At 39.1% G+C, this 21842-nt stretch overlaps 2 protein-coding genes and 1 long non-coding RNA gene across 5 annotated transcripts; 2 read left to right on the top strand and 1 right to left on the bottom strand.

Annotated features, from left to right (window-relative positions):
• Positions 1-1276: 1276 nt before the first annotated feature.
• Positions 1277-7367, top strand: NDUFB6 (NADH:ubiquinone oxidoreductase subunit B6). Its single transcript, XM_004482363.4, has 4 exons — positions 1277-1599; positions 3751-3843; positions 5824-5868; positions 7201-7367. Exons 1-4 carry the CDS (start codon positions 1420-1422, stop codon positions 7267-7269), a joined length of 387 nt encoding a protein of 128 aa, XP_004482420.1. The 5' UTR covers positions 1277-1419; the 3' UTR covers positions 7270-7367.
• LOC131279459 (uncharacterized) lies at positions 6823-9097 on the bottom strand. The gene is made up of 2 exons (XR_009186823.2): positions 8893-9097; positions 6823-8571 (listed from the first exon to the last, which is right to left on the bottom strand). It is a non-coding gene; the product is annotated as an uncharacterized lncRNA (long non-coding RNA).
• TOPORS (TOP1 binding arginine/serine rich protein, E3 ubiquitin ligase) lies at positions 8744-20046 on the top strand. Of its 3 annotated transcripts, none has more exons than XM_071216809.1 (4): positions 8744-8938; positions 10009-10203; positions 15117-15302; positions 15388-18969. In XM_071216809.1, the coding sequence occupies exon 4, from the start codon at positions 15391-15393 to the stop codon at positions 18313-18315; it is 2925 nt and encodes a 974-aa protein (XP_071072910.1). In that variant the 5' UTR covers positions 8744-8938; positions 10009-10203; positions 15117-15302; positions 15388-15390; the 3' UTR covers positions 18316-18969. The 3 variants fall into 3 exon arrangements, with proteins under 3 accessions (XP_071072910.1, XP_071072909.1, XP_071072911.1); XM_071216810.1 differs by having other exon boundaries at positions 8790-8938; positions 15117-15290; positions 15388-18405; XM_071216808.1 differs by lacking the exon at positions 15117-15302 and having other exon boundaries at positions 8747-8938; positions 15388-20046.
• Positions 20047-21842: the final 1796 nt, after the last annotated feature.

The following is a 21842-nucleotide window of genomic DNA, read 5'->3' as shown; positions in this document are numbered from 1 at the left end:
ATCGCCTTCCTCCTACACCAAAAATCCCAGTTCCTTGTGATACTAACAGAAACATTATTTTCAGTCTCAGGTTAGCAATACCAGCACCACCATTACCGACAATATAATTAATAAAAAGTTTGTGATTTTTCCTGCAGTTCTTTTTGTCTTATGGTGTGTATATCTCAATGGATGTACAGTTATTTCATGGTTTAAAGTTACTTGGAATGGTCTCTGTCTTTGAGATTATGTCCCCTGGTAGATCAGTTGGATCCATATGTTTCATTTTGCTTTTGATTTTTTGAGACTGCTTTTTGTAAATTTGATTTTGTTTTATAGTAATGTGAGGTATTGACAGGGTTCTAAAGTCCAATCTATGAAACAAGATGTGGTCAGAGAAGTCAGGCATCTATCATTGTCCCTCTTGTTCTATTCCCTTCCTCCCCCTATAGATAAGCTTTAAAAAAGCAATTGTTTTCCTTTCCATTACTTTTAAATTTAAGCAAACGTATATGTATTTAGTATTACCACCCCACCAACCTTTTTGGATAAAGGGCAGGATGCCATATGCATTTCTCTCCGCTTAGCTTTTTTCACTCAAGGTATTATGGAGATTAGTCCATGCTCGTATATAGAGGTCTTCCGTATTACTTTTCACAGCTGCATTAGCACTGCATTGCATGGTTGTACCATAAAATAGTCAACAATTCTTCGGATTTTAGGGGGTAATTTCCAGTGTTTTGCTATTATAAATGGTGCTTCAATGAATAGTGGTACACAGCCCTTTAATATTTTTACCTTTTATATTTTTGAATTAGATCGGGATTGCAGGGTCAAAGGATGAACACATTTATGCTAATTTTGCTAGATTTGAAACTACTCTTTTCACTTCCATTATACACATGAAGAAATAGGCTAAGACCGTTGCTCAAGGTCACTTTACCAGTTATTGACACGTCTGGGATTTGAAATTGGATGTAATAGCCTCCAGGGGCTCACTAGGTTGTAGGACGAGGATTCCGAGGTAGCAGAGGCAAGCAAAGAATTTTGCATTTGGACATCATTCATTGAAAAGTAATTCTCATACTTCTAGCTCCCAACATAACAGTTCTTATTAGAACCTCCAGTCCTCTGATCTTTCATACTCTCTCCTTATCTGTCACTTTCTCTTTTAACGCGTAACTCAGGAAGCCCCATCGCCCTACGATTTAAAATCTGCGGCCCTATAAACTTCGTGGAGGCCTTTGCGCATGCCCAGTCACTGCTTTCCTCGAGCGACGTTCAGAGCCGCCACAGTGACAGCGCGGGGTTTTAGCGTCATAACCGCGCGCCGCTCTCCGGCGTCCTCGCAAGGTCGCTTTGAGGAACGGGAGCGCACGCCGGGGACAAGACCCTGGGTAGTGTTGCGCCGTGTCCTTCTTCTTTGGTACCGGCGGCGACATGTCGGGGTACACGCCGGACGAGAAGCTGCGGTTGCAGCAGCTGCGAGAACTGAGAAGGCGATGGCTGAAGGACCAAGAGCTGAGCCCTCGAGAGCCGGTGCTGCCCCCACGGAAGGTGTGGCCTCTGGAGGAATTCTGGAATAAGTTTTTGCAGAACAAGTCCCCCTGGAGGAAAACGGTGAGTGACAGGCCGCCGCCGCCCCCTCGCACACTCCACCGGGGTCCCCAGTCCTGCCCTGACGTCCGCTCATTTCAGCCACACCAGGTTGTGACTCGAAGTCCCCTTTGTTCCCCAATGGAGAATCAGATTCAGCAGAGATTTAGGCTTAGCCGGGACACTGTCTTGTGCTAAGTGTCCTGGGCTGGGCATCCGTCCAGAGGCATAGATGGCTTTGGGAGAGTCATTGCCTTGTGCTGTCAAGTGTGATGAGAAGAAGGCAAATCTTTGCGACGATGCTCGTTTGGTTCTTTCGACTATAGAAATCTTGGTTCAGAATGTTAGCCAAGCATTGACTAGAGTTAAAATTACGTGATTTTAGTATTTGAGGACACTTGTCTAACCTTAAAGGTTGAGACTGTAAAGACCAACTAACACTACACCCAACTGCCAGACGGTGCAGTGAGCCGCTAGCTGGTATTGCAGCCCCATGTTGATGACCATAAAAGACAGCATCCTCTTGGTATGCTTATTGAGTCATGTTCAAGAACGGCATCTCAGCTACCACTATATACTTCTAACTCACTGAACTCACTAACTCATTAAAACATTACATTCCTGGGCTTTATTCTGCAGAAAACCACTCATTTCAGGTCCGTTTTTATTTTTTCTTTATTTCTCTTTACTTTTATTCTCTTGAGGTCTGTTAATCACACCACTTGAGGATAATGAAGAACACTACATCTCAGAATTACTTTGTTACCTACAGTATTGGCAATAGTAATAATACTAGTAAGTAACACTTAGATGCTTACTATGTATGTTCTGCTGAGGGTTTACATGTTACTTCACTTAATTCTTTACTCCTTTGAGGTTGAAACTATTTCTAATTCTTGTTTTAAATGTGATACCTACAAAAATTCAATGATTTACCCATGACAATTCAGTTGGGAATTGATGGAGCTCCCTTTGAAATCGCCGGTCTTTAATTCTGTGCTACAAAGTCAGGTGCAACAGAATTGGTGCAGATTTTCTGGGAAAATAGTATTCGGTATTTGTTTATAGTGGTAAAATTCAACCCTTTAATTCAACTTTCCCCTAACCCTTTGTATGTCTGACACTGCTTATTGATTTTGGTAGTCACAGGTTGATGAGCAGTCAGTGATCTGAGGAAGTAAATAGTCATTTGTTGAAAAACTTCTTACTGTACTTTGAGTTAACTTTTCCTCCATAATTATATCTGTAATAGTACTTATAATCTAGATGGTCCTTTCCCTGAAAGAACAGATATATTTCAGTCGAACTGACTGCCACATAAAAGTTTCATATTTTAGTTCTTTTTTGTCTTCCTCTTTTAAAGTAGTGTGCAGGAAGGTATCTCAGATTGAGCTTGGAATACGCCCATCCAAGTATGTAAAAACATTCCTTTTCCAGCATTGGTATGCTAAAAGCTGCCTGCCTTACACCTAGAATGATACAAGTGATGTTGATTGAGGCTCTCTGAAATTATTAAAGTAGAGAGATGACTTTACCTGAAAAATTCTGTAGGTTTGATTATTCTGATTAAATTGATGAAGATTATTCTTTCATTACTTATGCTATGTTTTTATCTTTAACAAACTTATAAGGATATTTTTAGAAGTCATCTTTTTTTTTCTTTTCTTCCTTTTCACCCACCCGGGCGTCACCCAGGGCATTACCTGGGCATCCATCCTGGGGACAGGCACAGGGCCAGGGCCCATGGGTCAGAAGCCAGGGATGGGCGGCACAGCAGCTGAAGACTACCTGGAGGAGGGACCTCCCTGGAACAGAACCTCCTTCTTCTCGGGGCGGGGCTCTGATCCCCACACTGCATGGGGTGCTGGGTGCCCACTAGGGACTTCCCAGCAAAAAGTCTTCTTTTAAAACATATGTATACAATTGCCTTACCATAGTCCTGTAAAATGCTAGTTGCCTTAATCCTGGTTTGTTCTGGACTCTATAGGTATCCTCTAGCAGGCCCTGTATTTAGCATAAATATTCAGGTGAGTGAAGTTAGCTAAGGGCAATAGGGATATATGTAGAATTTGGAAAATTTGTGAAATAATCACATTGTTATTTCATTGATGTTCTTTTTTTCTGCCACAAACATAAAAGTAGGATATTTATTTGTATATGTATTTTTTTTTTCAGCTCTATAAAGTATACGGACACAGTGTCTTTGCTTTTACTCATGTACTTATACCTGCCTGGATAATTCATTATTATCTCAAATATCATGTGAATGTAAGTATGTTTTAAGAATGTATTTTTCAGAATTATTAAATAATATTGTCCAAAATTACTTCCTATCCTTTCTTATCCTGCTTTTACCTAATGGAAATAACTGACTACTTATTAACTGATTTTGAACCACTTTGAATTCTTTTATGGGAAAGATTAAATGAAATTTAATGAGTATGGTTATTTAAGAAGTTTTTATATTAATTGTTTACAACTTGGAACGCATTTCCTCATAGAAATAGTGTTTAAATGACCAGAATACTAATCTAAGCTTGGAGTCCTGAGTTGAAAGGAAGAAAAGAATTTCTGTTCCCCCTTTTTTTTTTCAAAGATGTATTTATTTTTCTCTCCCCACCCCCTCGTTGTTTGCCTTGCTGTGTCTGTTCATTTTCTTTGTTTCTTTAGGAGGCATCGGGAACCAAACCCGAGACGTCCAAGTGGGAGGAAGGCACCTAACTGTTAAGCCACCACCATTCCCTGCTTTGTCATGTCTCTCATTATGGTTTTTCTCGTGTTTCTTGTTGTATCATCTTGACATGCCCAGCGTGCCATCCTGCTCATCCTTTTTAGGAAGCACTGGGAACCTCTGCTCCCTACTTTGTTGTGTCTCTCATTATTTTCTTCCTGTGTCTCTTATTGTGTCATCTTGTTGTGTTAGCTTGCTGCACCTGTTGGTCACGCCAGCTCACTGTCTTCTTTAGGAGGTATTGGGAACTGAACCACAGGCCTCCCATGTGGTAGGTGGGAGCCCAATCACTTGAGGCACATCCATTTCCCTCTGCTCCCTTTTTTGAGCATAGATTTGATATAAGATAAAATTTAAAATAAACAAAGCCTCTTTGTTATCTTTCCATCTCCCTTCCCTTTTTCTGTCTGATTCTTTCCCCTCTATTTTCTCAATTTATTATTAAGGCCCTATAATGTAATTTTCTAAAATGACAGTACATATTTTGGTGGAAAATGGCTTGTCTGTGGACTCAGGATGCACCTCTTCCCGAGTACCACACATTTGGGAACTATCTAATGTCCCTCAGTCTTTCTCCAGGGCATGAATGCTGGTGATTAGCAATAAATCCAAAATAACCTTCTTCTCATGAATATAATGTTATATGCTGTCAGGAGGTAATGAAATCTATAGAAGAAAAATGAAGCAGAGTGAAACCTAGAGAATGACAGGGACTCCTATTTTAGTTAGGCCTTTCTGAGCAGTGATATTTGAATAGAGACAAAAATGAAATGAGCATATGGGCCAAGCACAAATCTAGGAGGAAAGCATTTCAGGTAGAGGAATCCTTAAGTACAAATGCCCAGAGATACAAACAGGCTTGAACTAGACTAATAGTAAAGAGGCCACAATGGATACAGTATGGTAAGTTGAGGGAGAGAATGGTAGGAGCTCACAGAGGTAATCAAGGGCCAGATTGTATAGGGTATTAGAGATCACAGTAAGATCTTAGGCTTTTTCTCTAAGAATTATGAAACTTTGAATAGAGGAGTGACACATCTTAAAAGGATCACTCTACTCTTCCTGCTTTGTAGAGAAGAGACTGTAGGAGAGCACGAGTAGAAACAGGGATACTGATAAGGTCCTATTACTGTAATCTGGGTGTAAACATGATAGAAGCTTGGGCAAGGATGGTAGTAATGAAGGTGGGGAGAAGCAGTTCGATTCAGGATATATTCTCAAGGTAAAGCCAACAGCATCTGCTAAGGAGTCAAAGTGTTTGGCCTTTGCAACTGGGAGGTTGAAAGTCCTGAGATAGGGGAGTTGTTGTTAGGGGTTGGGGGAAATTAAATGTTGGACCTGTTAAATTGGAGATGTTGATTTGATAGCCAAGGAGAGGTGTTGAGTAAAGAGCTGGATGTATGAGCCTGGATTTGATGAAAGTTGGGGGCTTAAATTAAAAATTTGGGAAATGATCTATTTTATTTTTCAGAATAAATTGTCAAACCATTCTTAACAAAGCATTATTTTTATTGCAGACAAAGCCATATGCCATTGTTGAAAGGAAGCCCAGAATATTCCCAGTAAGTCTTTAAAATAGATTTTTCTTTTGTTCATTATTTCTCTCCTTTTCTTTCCCAAGTGAATAGACTAAAATGCTTGTCTTCTTGCTCCCAATTTAAGTGCTTATTTTAAGTATTTTATATATATATAAAAGAGTATTGTGAAGAAGCAATTACAATTGAAAATGGGACATGTGTACTTTTATTTTCAACCTGTCTGTAAAATTTGTTGTATGACTTTGGTAGTCCTAAAGTGAATTGAAGGTCCCGATAAATTTTCACTGGACGCTATTTCATATAGGGTAAAGAATTTAGAAAACTAGCAGACATGCAGACCTCTGAGCATAGTGATAGCAACTGGGTTCCTCTGTTATTTCTAAACTGTCATTTGCTGTATGACTTTTGCCTCATTTTCAAGGTATAACCTTAACTTCTCTATTTGTAATTTATAATTTGTTAATGCATATTTAAAATTTTTATACTATGAAAACGTATGGCATTATACTCATTTAAAATGTCATTTCAGTGTTAAAGATTACTCCATAGTCAGTTGGCATTTTTAATTGGCTGTTTCTGAGATTATTGTATAGTATAGTAAAATACAAGTTATGATCTTGGCCTCTTTCTAGCCACAGATAATGAACTACCATCAATCTCTAAATTGTCAGTTTAAAAACAATACTCAGTGTTGATTCTTGCTTCAATCAAATCAAATAACATAATAATCCCAATAATCCATTATCTGTTGCAACAAAAGAAAATTTTAGGGAGAATCACAAAGTTTGGCTAATCCTCCTAGCTGGAATGCTGCTTTAGGAAATAAAAGAGGATTTCTCTGGTCTCAAAATAGAAAATTCTCTTGCTGGTTTTGGCAAGTGGGTAATTTATATTTATTTATTCTTCCATTTGTTTTATTTATATATTTTTTTCATTTATTTTGTCATTTGAGGAATGACATTGATTGATTCTGTAGCATTTGTTATTTCTTTTTTTTTTTTTTTTTTTTTTCCTACTTTGGCTCTTTCCTATTTCTGTGCCATGGATCTTTCTGGGAATCTTCCCTTTTGAGAACCTGAAGAATGCTCATTTTAACATCCAGGACCGGCATTAACAGACATTCACATCCTCTCTGTTTTGTTTCTTTCTGAAACTTTCCCCATTCTTTCCCTTGTATCTTAAGATTTCAAATACTGGCTGCTCATCTTTATATAGCTTCTATTATGTCTTAGTCCTCTTAAAGTACCAGAGCTGAACTAGATTTCCCATGGGAGATGTGACCAACTTGGAACAGAGTGGAGCTATCACCCCTACAAAACTCAAGATTTTTCTACTAATGCATCTTTGTTTTCTTAGGGTGATATAATTCTGGAGACTGGAGAAGTTGTTCCACCAATGAAGGAATTTCCTGATCAACATCATTGAAGATTAAAAATTTCAAGGCCAAATTTGTTCCTACAGGACCATCTTTATGAATATATTTTCTGGAAAACTAACTTTATTAAAGCTTACTCTCAGAACCATATTGCTCTCTCTCTTTCTAGACGTTCTATAGTTTGAGATCCTTTGAATCATTTAGTAAGTAAAAATTGAGCATGCAAACATAACCTGAGTGATCGCCGACTTTTTCCAGACATTCTTGAATTGGAAAACAAGAGGAAGAAAATTATTTAGCCAGGACAGAATGTTTCTTATAGACTACTTATTCCAGTCTAGTGTGAGGGAATGCAACAGAGCAAACTGTTACAATAAACAAATACAAGAACAGAAATTCTACACAATTTTGCTTTAAAGGAGGCCTTCTGAGACATTTTTAAAGTATTTTAGAAACTCTGGCTTGAAAAGCATGTCATTCTGTCTATCATCTGATAGTCAAAGGCTGTCAGACCTAGGTTTTTTGTCATATGAAAATAAATGACTAAAATCTCTTTAAGTCAGAAAAATTAGTGGTTATTATAAAATACTGTATGCAAAAATTGCCTATCTTTGTATTAGGGATTTTGCTTTTATTTTTCTCTTTGTTTTTAAAGGCGCTTTAGATTACATAAATGTTACATCAAAAATGTAGGGGATTCCCATATACTCCCACCCCCTCCACCTCCCACACTTTCTTCCTCCATTAACATCTTTATTTAGTGTGGTACATTTGTTACAATTGATGAACACTTACTGAAGCACAGCTACTAAACATGGTCTAGAACACCTCACAATTTTATAAGTTTTGACAAAATGTATAATGGCTTGTATCTGTCTTTGCAATATCATACAGAACAATTCCAATGTCCCCAAAATGCCCCATGCTACAGAGTCGTCCCTCTCAGTACCTCTGATGACCCCTGTCTTTAAATCAATGTTACAAATTCTTCCATTACTAGAATAATAAGTCTAGTTCAGTCCCTTAGTTGCAGTCCCCTTCTTCCTCGATCCTGATGATTTGGGGATGCCCACTCTTACTTCCTGGAGAGGGGCCTTAGATTCCATGGAGCAGATGGATGGTACTGTCATGCTTCAGTTGTTATTGTTTTTTGAGACGGTGTTCTTGCTTTCAAATACAAACAGATGAGAGGTAAGCATCAGGTGTAAAGACTTGAATTAAATGCAAAGGAATTAGTAATTGTCATTCATCGGGTAGATTCTGTCTGGGTATTCCACCGATAGCAGGCCTCGCGCAGCTACTGCTGATGCATAAATGACAGATCCCCAGGAGAGTACAACGATCAAAAAAAACTAAAGAAAATGGAAAAGGGAGAGAAACAGGGAAAAAAAATTAATGTGCGTGGTACTTCCTCCCGTTTTCCCTTCAGGTTAATACGTAGCGTGGCTAAAGTGGGGATTATACTGGCAAATACGAACAAATAGGATTCCCGAAGCAGCTTTTACGTAAGAAGCGGAAGATCGTGTCCTGCAGGAAGAGGCGGAGTCTAGGTAAGGGAGTGAAACGCTTTACTTCAGGAATGGATTTTGGAGTTTCTGGGCGTTGAATAGGGGGCCTCCGCCTGCGGGCCCAAGAAGTCGACACCGTGGATCCCCTCTGGGCCCAGGACCTACCAGTAAATAAATCCAGACCAGAGCGCGGCGACTCACTGGATCCATGGTAAGGAGGCTGCGACGGCCGGCTGGAGCGAGCAGGAGCTGCGGGCCCTAAATTAACCTCTCGGGCGGTGGCTGCCGGAAGGAAGCGCGGACGAACGCCCGCCCACCCGCCTCCCGGAGCTTTTCACAGCCGCTGGGCCGGCCTCTTCCGCCCGGAGCTGGGGGCGGGGTCACGTGGTGGGGACTCCTAGCCCGCCTTTCAGGAATGGAATGAACTATGAGAAAAGATGTTAAAAATGGCTTTTTTTGTAGTCCAGATACGCGTGCCTTGTCAGCCAGGTGTCTTCCCAGCGGCAGTCCAGTATCAATGTAGAATAATGTACTTATGCATTTAAAAGTTTATGTGAAAAAAATAATTCGCCGTTTAAATAGGGCATCGTTATCTAAAGATGCAAGAATTAACGTTTTCCCCGCATCTTACCCAAGAAATATATATAAACGTTTATATATTCAGCTTTGACGTAAATAACAATACCATTTACGAATAGTTGTGGGTATCTCTTAAATTGAGTCCTTTTTCAAGAAACGTACGTCTGACTATTTCTCCCCAGACTGGAGTCGATTTTTCTGAAGGCTGTACAGGATACTAGTTGAGATCTGGCTTTGGATCCTAGTCGAATCCCGGTGTTGTTACTTCATACCTGTGCAACCGGTGGTGAAGTCACTTAACCTCCGTGGAACACAGTTACCTATCTATACAATGTAAATCATTTTAGTAACTTTGTGCAGTTTGGTGACGTTTAAATGAGGCCAAGCTAATACACTAGCTAGTTATTGTGTTTTCCGGGTACCAGCTAGTAATCCCCAGCGATTAGTAATAACAAGGATGATGACGGTGACGATAGTGAGTTCTGTCTTGGCGGGTCACTTAACTCCCATTGCGGGGAGAGGTGGGGGAAGGGCCCGGTCTCGGACCCGTGCGCGCTAAGCCCCGCCCGGTGCCGGCGCCCTTCTAGTGCGCAGGCGTTAAGCTGGCTGGAGTGTTTTGATGCGCCTGGGGCTGCGGGGTGGGGCCTCGCTCGCTACCACTACCCCTAAGTTGCCATTGGCGATGAACGCTTTACGTCACAGGGGTCGAAGCAGCAACCTGTGTCTCCGCTGTCTCGCGAGGAGGGCGATGCGCCCCCGCCCGCTTCTGTTCCTGAGGGTAGGCGGAGAAGTCGCCGGGTACGACTTCGCGGATCCTGCCGTCACCGTCCCAGCTTCCTGGGCCGTCAGGAGCTTGCCCCGAGCGTCCCAGCCGGGCCTGCGCCGGCGTCCCCCGAGGTGAGTGAGATCCGGAACAATGGGCGCGGGGGTCGGAGGACTGGGTGAGCAGGAGCGAGGCCCGGGGACCTGGGGGTGGCGATCTCGGTCTCAGGCCGCCCCGGCCTCGACTGGATTGGGGTCCCGGCGGGCGGGCGGCTCCTGCGGCGCACCTGTGGATTTGTCCCAGGGGGCGGGAGAGAACTGCGTTTAGGTGGAAGCTCTCCCTAGGGGCGCGAGCCTGGCGGTGTACTGGAAAGAGTCAGGGCTCTCGAAAAATAACCGCTCGATTCTGAATCGTAGCTTCGCCACTGATAGGGTGTGTGACCTTGGCTAAGTCCCCTAACCTCTTTGAGCCTATCTGTAAAATGGGAATAACAATATTAGGTTCCTTGTGATTATGTAATGCACGTGGGGTTTGTGTTAGATCCGGACCGGTGGTAGTTCTCTACCGAAGGAGGCGCGGCTCTTACCGTGACTGTTAGAGTTGGCTGTTCGGTGTTATACACATTCTGGACTGCGCTTGCCTGCCTGTGACTGCCATCCATCCGGGCAGTGGAAGCTTTCCTCATGGGCTGCCGACTCCTAGGCTGGAAGCAGGCAGCTTCGAGATGAGGCAGATAGTGATAAAGTGAAGAGAGTTTTTGGTAGGTAATTTTCAAGGTTATTGAAGATAAATTAAGAAACAGCTATCCAAGATTTGAGCTGAAATTTCTTTAATCAAAGAAATGCAAAGCTATAGAGGCAGCCGAAGCAATCGTGGTTATCTGGAATGAATGGCTTTTGGAGGGGAATGGTTCCCAACCAATTCTTTTTATTGCTGGAAGTGGAACTAAATTTGATAGGATCTCGTCAGCAGTCCTGTAACTTCCATATCACCTATTGGTATTGGTGATTAAACCTCACCTCGGGGAATTAGAGTGGTTTCATTAAGGTCATAAGAGATAGCATTCGGGTTATTTTTTTATCTGGGTGTGTATTTTAATTTTATCCACTTGTGAATCTTTCTTAACTACTTTGCCTAGATATAGTAAGTATGATAATTATATTAAATATGAAGATAATTCGGTGGTTATAGATTGTCCTCTTGATCCAGTCATTAAAATCAATTTAGTCGTAGGTGATGGACACTACGAAAATTAACTTTATTTTCACATAATGTAGGTAGGGGAAGAGTGCTGAGTTCTTTCTCAGCACTAAGCACTGTGCTGTAAGTGTTTGCGTGGACTGTATTCTTTCATACACTACCTTTTTATGATTTGTTTTTTTGGTTTTTAGGAGATACTGGTGATTGAACCCAGGACCTTGGTACATGGAAAGGCAGGCACTCAACCACTGAACTACATCCGCTCCCCAACACTACCTTTTTAGATGGGTACTGGTAGTCACCCCATTTTAGAATTGAGAAAACTTAGGGTTTTGAGAGATTAAACAACTTCCGCCATGTCACACAACTGGTGAGTGGTGGTGATTCTCAACCCTGGTTTTGCATTAGATTGATACCACTCTGCCAGATGGAATCAGGAGGTGATTAACTTTTATGATAGTGAGAAGTCAAGGAATGCCAGAGAATATGACTTTTATAGGAAGTTAGAATTTATACAAAATTTTTAATTCTGCAAGCAGTTCTGCTTTTTTGATATCACTATAATTTTTGAAATGTCCAGTGTATGGCCTTCTTTAGACCCCACCTTCTTGATACCCTCTTTTTTGTTTTCCCTAGATATGTGTGCTTGCTAATGATCTAAAATTTCCCCAAATTGTGACATGAAGGCTTCTTATCCTTGTAAAAGCCAGTAAATTTGAAGATTTAGGGAAGGGGGAATGGTGATTTGGCTTGTTTGGTTTATCCTAAAGATGGTAAACTTTAGAATTTGGGAGGAAGTTTGGGAAGTAGGATCAGGAGAATTAATCCATCCTCTCCCCTGTGGGGAAGTTAATTTGAGGTCCTAATTCCTGGATTGCTAGAGTAAAGGCTGCTTCCAGAACCTGCTGCACTAAATGTCTAAATGTGTCTGCCTTTGGGTCCACCTTTGCTACCTAATCTCAGTCTCTATCCTTTAAATCTGCTTCTCTTAATGTGTCTCCTAGCCATCCTTGTTTTATGCCTTAATTTGTATTTTTAACAAATTTATTGAGATAAAATTTACATTCTATAAAGCTCAATTGTTTAAAGGCTTTAATTTGATGGATTTTAGTATATTAACAGAGTTGTGCAGTATCACCATAATCTTAATTGTAGGATTCTTTAATCATCCCTGAAAGAAACTTGCCAACTCCTCATGTAGCCCGCCCCCAATCACTAATCTACTTTCTGTCTGTAGATTGGCCAGTTCTGGACATTTCATATAAATGAAGTCATTTAATATGTGGTCTTTTGTGATGCTTTTTTTCATTAGCATAACGAAAAGGTCCATCCATGTTACAGCCTGTATGAACACTTCATTCCTTTATATTGCCACAATACAAGACAGAACTGTAATTTATTTGTTCTTTTCACCTTCTATTGACAGCACCAGTCATTCCTGCACTGTCAAAGTGATTAACAGGCTTATAAGATTAGGGAAGGGAAGACTAAGATTACATTTTTTTAAAAATCATAGTTACAACTTTATTTTTATTTGAGCTTGAGTTTACTACCTAATATCCTTTAATAAATTCATTTTTGGTTGTGATTATGTGAATGAAAAATGTTCAGTAAATACTAAAATTCTAAATGCCAAAGAACTAAATTTAGATAAAATGTTAAAGTCTATAATCCCTTTATTGTATAGAGGTGCAAACTAAAGTCCAGACAAGGAGAATTTTTCCAGTTTACAGAAATAGTTTTAGGTGAAATCTGATCTTCAATCCAGGTCTTCTGATAATCTCTCTGTTCCCTCCCTCCTCGCTCTTCCCCTTTCCCCAACACATGCACAAACTAACTGCCTCTAGTCCTAAAGGTATGTAGGGGTGTGTGAGTGTGCATGTGTGCAGAGTGTGTGTGTGTGTGTATATATATATATATATATATATATATATAATTTTTTTTTTTTCCTCCTAAGTGGAGTGGGTAAAAAATGGTAGAAAGTAGGGGGAAATGCTGAAATTTATGCAATATCAAGGTTTCAGAGTTTAGACTTACAAGTCTAATAGGATTATAAGACTAGGGAAAGTAAGCAATTAGTATTAGGCATTTATAATTCTACTTTTCCAGACTTGTTAATTTTTTAAGGACAGTGGTGATTTTTTCATTTCCAGTTGAGAGAATAGAAGATTAGAAATATTCTAACACTTGAAGAAACATTTGCTCAGCATTAATTGACTCTTATGGTTCTGAGAAAGTAAACATGCCCTTGAAGAGCAAGTTTAATTTTTGATGAATACTTGTATGTCATAGTCATAAATTTTTGGTGTGGATTTTGTTTATTTGCTCTTGCTATAGTTTGGTAAGGCCAGTAGGTCTGTTTAGAAAATGACAGTTCTGGGAAGCGGACTTGGCCCAGTGGATAAGGCATCCGTCTACCACGTGGGAGGTCCGCAGTTCTTGAACCCCGGGCCTCCTTGACCTGTGTGGAGCTGGCCCGTGTGCAGTGCTGGTGTGCGCAAGGAGTGCGCCCCATAAGGAGAGCCACCCAGCGCAAAAGAAAGTGCAGCCTGCCCAGGAATGGCACCGAACACACAGAGAGCTGATGCAGCAAGATGACGCAACAAAAAGAAACAGATTCCTGTGCCGCTGACAATAACAAAAGTGGACAAAAAAGAACATGCTGCAAATGAACACAGAGAACAGACAACTGGGGCAGGGGGCATGGGTAGGGGAGAGAAATAAATAAAATAAATCTCTAAAAAAAAGACAGTGACAGTTCTGTTATGTGACCAACCTGACAGCAGTTGACCAGGGATAGAACTTCCTGTGAGAGAGGATACGGAGAAAGATGGGTAATAGGCCCAAGAAAATTTAAAAGAAGCAACTAATGATTAATATATACAAAATTATTTGTTTAGGATACAACTAAAGAGGTTTTATAAGGTAACAAGGCCAATATGTAATGCATACTGGAGTTTGGCTTTGGCAAATTGATACAAGTTATGGGTCATTGTAAACTGATAAACTTGAAGAAAACAAAACTAATCTTTAAGAGCCTAGTGATCCTTGTGGGCGAGATAATTGAAAAGGAATGAAATCAAGATTTCAAAATACTTTGTGGTTTTAACTTTTGGGTTAAAAAGCCATGCAAGGCTTCTTAGGAGTGCTTAAAGGAATCAGTGTTGAACAAAATATAACAGTGTAGTAATAATAGTAATGTTGTAATAATAATAACAGCAGCAGCTAACATTTACTTAACAGTTCCTAGGAGCCAGGCATTGGCTCCTGAGTGCTTTTACATTTATTATATCATTTAATTTTCACTAAAAGGTCTTGCTGTTGGTGAAAGAATCTTTTACTAGAAACCACAGAATTGATTTAAACAGGTGAACTTTCTGATATGTAAGTTGTAATTCAATAAAACTGTTTAAAGCTGTTTTTAAAAGTATATATACAATATTTACCACAAATAAATCAGTAGTCCGTATTGTTAGAGGCCTAAGTGTATAAAAGGTATAAAACTATACAGAGGAATAACACCAACTGAGGATTGTGGTGGTTTTGCTTTTTGTTTTCAGGAGAGGGACAATGAGGAAGATAAGAGGACAGATGGGACATGAGCTAAATCTCTAATATTTAATTTACTCTTAAAAATTCAGAATAAAAAAACAAGCAGTGAAGACACAGGTGCTTGATATATTTTGTACTTTTTTTGGTATATTTGGGATATTTCTCAATCAAGATTTTTTAAAAGAATAGGATAGTATCTATTATTTGAGAGCTTACTGTGTACCAGATACTTTTTAAGGTCTTTTAAAAATGTAACAACTGATTTGATCTTTGCGTTCTCTTCACTGATCTACAGATGAAATTGAAGAACAGAGATAATAACTGATCCACAGTCACACTGCTAATGTGGAGTCAGGATTCAAACCCAGGAAATCTGATTTTAGACCTGTGCTATTAATCAATATACTACTATGCTGCACTGTTCCTTTAAGTTTCAAAGATAAAGAACCACTCAAGTGTTTTCACCAAAGTATATTTTAAGGTTTTTATTTGCATTTTTATTCAGATTATTTATTTAATCACTCCTGTTTTATCAGGTCACTGATATATTTCTTTCCCTTTTACAGATAATGGCATCAGCTGCTAAGGAATTTAAAATGGACAACTTTTCACCTAAAGCTGGCACTAGCAAATTGCAGCAGACAGTCCCAGCTGATGCATCTCCTGATTCTAAGTGTCCCATTTGCTTGGATAGATTTGATAATGTGTCTTACTTAGATCGCTGCTTACATAAGTTCTGTTTTCGCTGTGTACAGGAGTGGTCTAAAAACAAAGCTGAATGTCCGCTGTGTAAACAGCCCTTTGATTCTATTTTCCATTCTGTGAGGGCAGAAGATGACTTCAAGGAGTATGTCTTAAGGCCTTCATATAATGGTTCTTTCACCACCCCTGATGTTCGACGATTTCGCTACCGTACAACTATGACAAGGGAGCGAAATGCTTCTGTTTATTCACCTAGTAGTACCACAAATAGAAGAACAACAACTCCACCTGATAGTGGAGTACTATTTGAAGGATTAGGCATTTCAACAAGACCTAGAGATGGTGAACTTCCTCAATTTATGAGACAAATTTCAATCAGGAGGCCACCTACCGCAGATGAAAGATCTTTGCGGAAAATTCAGGAACAGGATATTATTAATTTTAGACGGACTCTTTATCGTGCTGGTGCTCGTGTTAGAAATATTGAAGATGGCGGTCGCTATAGGGATATTTCAGCTGAATTTTTCCGTAGAAATCCAGCTTGCCTTCACAGATTAGTCCCCTGGTTAAAACGTGAACTTACAGTTCTTTTTGGAGCTCATGGGTCTTTAGTGAATATCGTCCAACACATCATCATGAGTAATGTTACTCGCTATGATTTGGAGAGTCAGGCATTTGTTTCTGACTTAAGACCATTTTTACTTAATCGAACTGAGCATTTTATACACGAATTTATCAGTTTTGCTCGTTCTCCTTTTAACATGGCGGCCTTTGATCAGCATGCTAATTACGATTGTCCTGCTCCTTCATATGAAGAAGGCAGCCATTCTGATTCTTCAGTTATAACAATATCTCCAGACGAGACTGAAACTCAAGAGCTGGATATTAATGTAGCCACTGTAAGCCAGGCACCATGGGATGATGAAACTCCAGGGCCCTCTTACTCAAGCTCAGAACAGGTGCATGCTGCCATGTCTTCCCTTTTAAATACTTCTGACAGTTCAGATGAAGAACTTGTAACTGAAGGAACTGCATCTCAGATACAAGGGGTACAGACCAATGAGGATGTAAATAATGATAGTGATTCCTCTTCAGATAATTGTGTCATTGTTGGGTTTGTTAAACCACTAGCTGAGAGGACCCCAGAACTTGTTGAACTGTCCTCTGATTCTGAAGAGTTAGGCTCTTATGAGAAAATGGATGTAGTAAAGACACAAGAACAAGAACAGTCTTACAGTTCTGGTGATAGTGATGTTAGTAGATGTTCATCTCCACACTCTGTTCATGGAAAGGATGAGCAAATAAATAAACGTCATTGTGATTCTGGTATGAGAATTAAGTCAAAGAAGGAAGAGAAACGATCTACATCATCATCATCTCCCAGAGACTTGAACTCATCTTTGAGAGGGAACCGAGTATATTCCCCATATAACCGTAGGCACAGAAAGAGGGGAAGATCACGAAGCTCAGATTCACGTTCCCAGAGTAGAAGTGGGCATGATCAGAAGACTCGTAGAAAGCATCATGGGAAAAAAAGAATGAAAAGCAAACGGTCCAGAAGTAGGGATAGTAGCAGACCTAGAAGTAGAAGAGACAAAAAGAGATCAAGAACTAGAGATAGCAGTTGGTCAAGAAGAAGCCAAACTCTGTCTTTAAGTAGTGAGAGCACAAGCAGATCGAGGTCTCGTAGCAGTGATCATGGTAAAAGAAGATCACGGAGTAGAAATAGGGATCGTTATTATTTAAGAAATAATTACGGAAGTAGATATAAGTGGGAGTATACTTTTTATAGTAGAAACAAGGACAGGGATGGCTATGAATCTTCCTATAGGAGGAGAACTTTGTCCAGAGCTCATTATTCCAGACAATCTTCAAGTCCAGAATTTAGGATTCAGTCCTTTTCTGAAAGAACAAATGCTAGGAAAAAAAATAATCACAGTGAAAGGAAATATTACTACTATGAAAGGCACAGATCAAGAAGTCTGTCAAGTAATAGATCAAAGACTGCATCTACGGGACCTGACCGGGTAAGAAATGAAAAACCTGGAGGGAAACGAAAATACAAAACGCGGCATTTGGAAGGTACTAATGAAGTGGCTCAACCAACCCGTGAATTTGCTTCTAAAGTAAAGGATAGTCATTACCAAAAATCTTCATCAAAATTGGATGCTAACTACAAAAATGAGAGTGACAGCTTTTCAGACAACCAATCGTCAGACAGAGAAACAAAACACAAAAGGAGAAAAAGGAAGACCCGGAGCCTAAGTGTGGAGATAGTTTATGAAGGGAAAGCTACTGATACTAGACATCATAAAAAGAAAAAGAAAAAACACAAGAAGAAGCATAAGAAGCACCACGGAGATAATGCTTCACGTTCTCCAGTTGTAATTACCATTGACAGTGATAGTGAAAAGGATTCTGGAATAAAGGAAGATATAGAATGTGACAACAGTGATCCTCAAGACCCTCTACAAAATGAATTTTTGGCTCCCTCCTTGGAATCATTTGAAACTAAAGATGTAGTTACAATAGAAGATGAATTTGGTGTTCTGGACAAGGAGTGTGATATTACCACACTTACTAACAACTTGAATAAAACTGCAGATGATATTTCACCCCAGGCAGCTTCACTTGAACAAACTCTTGATGTAAGAGAAGAGAGCATCTTTTCCTCTGATTTGGAGGACCAGCCCAGTAATATATCTATTCAAACTGAGCCATCAAGACACTTGCCATCTTCAAGGACATCATTAATGTCGGTGTCTCTTGTTAGAGACCATGATATGTCTTAAAACTGCCAAAGTCTCTCATTGAGAATCCTTATGGTGTGTGTGTGTGTATATATATATATATATATATATATATATATATGAAGAACAGTGTCATCTACTACAGTCTATTTGAAGATGACTTGGTGAAAACTCTTTTTTTCCCCTTAAAATATTTTAAGTGATTTTTGTGTTTAAAATTTGTAAAAAGCATTTTCTTTGTTAGAAAAGTATGTAAGTCCCACACTCAGAGATATGCACTTTTAAGTGAAGAAAATGGTATTGTTAGCAGTTTATTTAAAACTTGGGATCCTTTTTAAATAAAAATGTAAATTTTAGAAGGTATTTCATAAAGCCATATGGTATTGACATATTTTTTAATTAGTAATGAATATTTTTGAATTTTTTTTTTTTTTGGAGAGTTAATTCTAGAAATGTGTTATAAACTAGGAGACCCCCTTTGGACAGTCTTTATTTTTCTTCCTAAAGAAAAGTTTGTATGATTCAAAACCATTTCTTCTGGTTAAATTGAGGCATTTTAATCTGCACAGTTATCTTAATATCAGTCAGAAGAAAAATTTAAATATTTCCTTTATATACTTGTTTATCTGGACTGCCAGTAAAACAAATGTGTATTCAACAAAAGAAAAAATAAAGCAGTAACACTTTAAACAAAAATCCAGAAATTTTATGTGCAGTATTGTATTTTTTTTAAAGATCATATACCTTATTTTAGTGGTGCTAAAACCTTGAAAAAATTAATAGCTAGGATATAATTGTGTCTCAAATACTGAGTTTAGGTGATCTGCATTTAACCTCACAATTTCAACCATTGTTTTAGTTCTTTATTCTGATTATGAGAAGTATCTTGATTGCTTTCTATCTTCATCAAATAATTATATAGCATTTAGTTTGCTAAAACTCTCTGCCCAAAAACAAAAATGAGAGCAAAACACCCTTGGCCATACTTCTTTTACATTGGTAGTTTTTTTAATATAAAATGGCTGTTTATATTTTATCCTTTTTCTAGAGATGATAAAATTGCTTTACAGTCTAGATGTAGGATTGCCAATGAACAGCAGTTTGAATTAAATCTAAATTTAGTGTTCAATTTGTCTTGCTCCTATACTCATTCATTATTCAACAGATACTGGAATCCTGCTGTGGGGCAGGTTCTGTACTGTGTGTTTAGGGAGCCAGTGATAGAACAAAGCAGATATGCTTCCTGTCCTCATGGGACTTTTACAGATTATTGAATAAGACAGACAATACTCATATAAATGTAAAATACACTATATTCTCTGAAGAGAAAGTATAATTTGGTATAAGGGCATATAATGGGAACCAGATCTCAGGTGGAAATGATAGTTATATTACAGTCCTGAAGACAATAGGTATTCACTAGGAGTAGAGCTGCTGTAGCAAAGAAAAAGATGTACAAATATTCAAAGGCAGAAGGGGGGGGACCCTAGCATATTGCAGGAACTAAAGGAAGGCAGGGTTAGCCAAAGAAGTGGGACCGAGTTTTGTAGGCCCTGTTTAGAGTTTGCATTTATCATAACGCAGTAAGACCTGGTATAAAATTTTTATAAATCTCTAAAGCTGATGTAGGCTTTATTTTTAGTAAGCTCTGACACTTGAGAAATTGTGAAAAGCCTAAGCTGATCAAGGAATATGCTTTCAAATTATGAAATTACTTTGTAGTTAAAATATTTTTTTTAAGATATATTAAAAACTTGAGAAAGTTAAATTCTACTTTCTGATTTACGTTGTTTATTACTTAAACATTTGAAAACCTATCTTAATAAATGGTACCATCGTCCTCTTAGTGTTCAAGTCCCAAATTTCCAGATCTTTGATTCTTCTTTCCTCTTGGCCCTTCATCTAATCACTAAATCCTAGGCATTAAATATTTTTCTAATACTGTACTTCCATTATGTCTACTACTATCACCTGGCTAAAGTAGCCATGATGCTGTGCTCTCACACCTGGGCTATCATAATGGGTCTGCCTGCATCCACTGTTGCTCTATACCCATCTCCCCCAATTTTGGAGGTGGGGGTGGGGGAGGGGTAGGCCTGGTGGAACAGAAATTAACTTACTGACAAGGTCTTGTCCGTACCAAACCTCACTGAAAGAAGATTTCACAAAGAGCTAATATGCTGAAATTGTACAATAATACCAGTCCCCTCCCAATTCCTTCCTCCTTCCATTATGGAAATCCATATAATATTAAGGGGTAAGGAAAAGTTTCTTTTTAAAAATTAAAAAATTATTAGATAAGTTATATGTTTATAGTAAAAGCATGCAGAAAGTGGAGTTCCCATATATCTCTTCCACATGCAATTTTCCCTGTTAACACTATTAGTGTGGTACCTTTGTTACAATCGGCAAAAGAATAATATAATTACATTATTAACTGCAATCTACAGTTTACACAGGGCTCACGGTGTTGTGCAGTACTATGGTTTTTAAAGTATTTTTATTCTGGAAAAACAACCTAAAATTTCCCATTTTGACCACTTTTGTACAGTTGGCTAGTAAATAATTATATTTCACAGTTGTGCTACCATCACCACCATCTATCACCAAAAGTTTTCCATCACCCCTAGCAGAAACTACCAGTTAGGCATTAACTTCCCATTATCTATCCCCGGTGGGGCCCCTGGTAACCTGTATTCTGGTTTCTGACTCATTTTGCATATTTTAATTATTTCATTTAAGTGAAATACAACATGGATGAACCTTGAAAACATGTTGAGTGAAGTAATCCCAAACCATTTTTTTTTTTAAAGATTTATTTATTTTCCCCCTTCCCCTCCTGCCATCCTGCTGTTTCTGCTCTCTCTGTTGTCTTCTCATTTTCTCTCCTCTATGATTCACCAGGATTTGGTCCTGGAGACCTCTGTTGGGGAGAGAGGTTTCCTATCAATTGCACCACCTCAGTTCCTGGTTTTTGCTGTGCTTTACCTTGACTCTCCCCTTGTCTCTTGATGCGTCATCATCTTCTGCATTACTTGCGTGGGCACTGGCTTGCCACATGGGCACACTTTCTCTTCTTTTTTACCAGGAGGCCCCAGGGATTGAACCCTGGTCCTCCCATATGGTAGGTGGAAGCTCTGTCACTTGAGCCACATCCACTTCCCCCAAACCATTCTTGATGCAGCATTCAGAGGATCTTTAAATTTTTTTCATTGTTTAAAATCTTCTGGCTTCCCATTCTTTAGGATAGTTCAAGAAACACACAGGCAAACAAAAAAGGCAACAACTTGGTAAGGGTTTACAAATCTACCTTATCTGGCTCTGGTAGCCCTCCAGCTTTTTTCACCTCGCTGGTGCTCTGGCACCTCTAGCCTACTTCAGGTCTGTGGAGGTGTTGCTCTCCTGGTTGAGGGCGTTCAGATACAGACATCTATAAACTTTTAGCTATTATATTTTTTTCCCTTGTACATCTGAATTCAGATTTCCATGCGACATTTGTTTTACCTCAGATTGTCGAAGAGTTTTTGTGATTTGTATGAACTTGTGTGAACAAAGGGAAAAAAAGAACT

Source organism: Dasypus novemcinctus, chromosome 8, assembly GCF_030445035.2.
Source record: "Dasypus novemcinctus isolate mDasNov1 chromosome 8, mDasNov1.1.hap2, whole genome shotgun sequence".
Lineage (NCBI taxonomy): Eukaryota > Metazoa > Chordata > Mammalia > Cingulata > Dasypodidae > Dasypus > Dasypus novemcinctus.
The sequence above is the reverse complement of the archived record's forward strand: the minus strand, read 5'-3'. Positions and strand labels throughout refer to the sequence as shown.

Bases quoted from the DNA above. Each gene is read 5' to 3' on its own strand.
- TOPORS (XM_071216808.1), top strand. The intron at 10,204-15,387 runs GTGAGTGAGATC...TCCCTTTTACAG, and splicing joins CTGCGCCGGCGTCCCCCGAG to ATAATGGCATCAGCTGCTAA.
- NDUFB6 (XM_004482363.4), top strand. From the start codon at position 1,420: ATGTCGGGGTACACGCCGGACGAGAAGCTGCGGTTGCAGCAGCTGCGA. The intron at 3,844-5,823 runs GTAAGTATGTTT...TTTTTATTGCAG, and splicing joins ATCTCAAATATCATGTGAAT to ACAAAGCCATATGCCATTGT. The intron at 5,869-7,200 runs GTAAGTCTTTAA...TTGTTTTCTTAG, and splicing joins GGAAGCCCAGAATATTCCCA to GGTGATATAATTCTGGAGAC.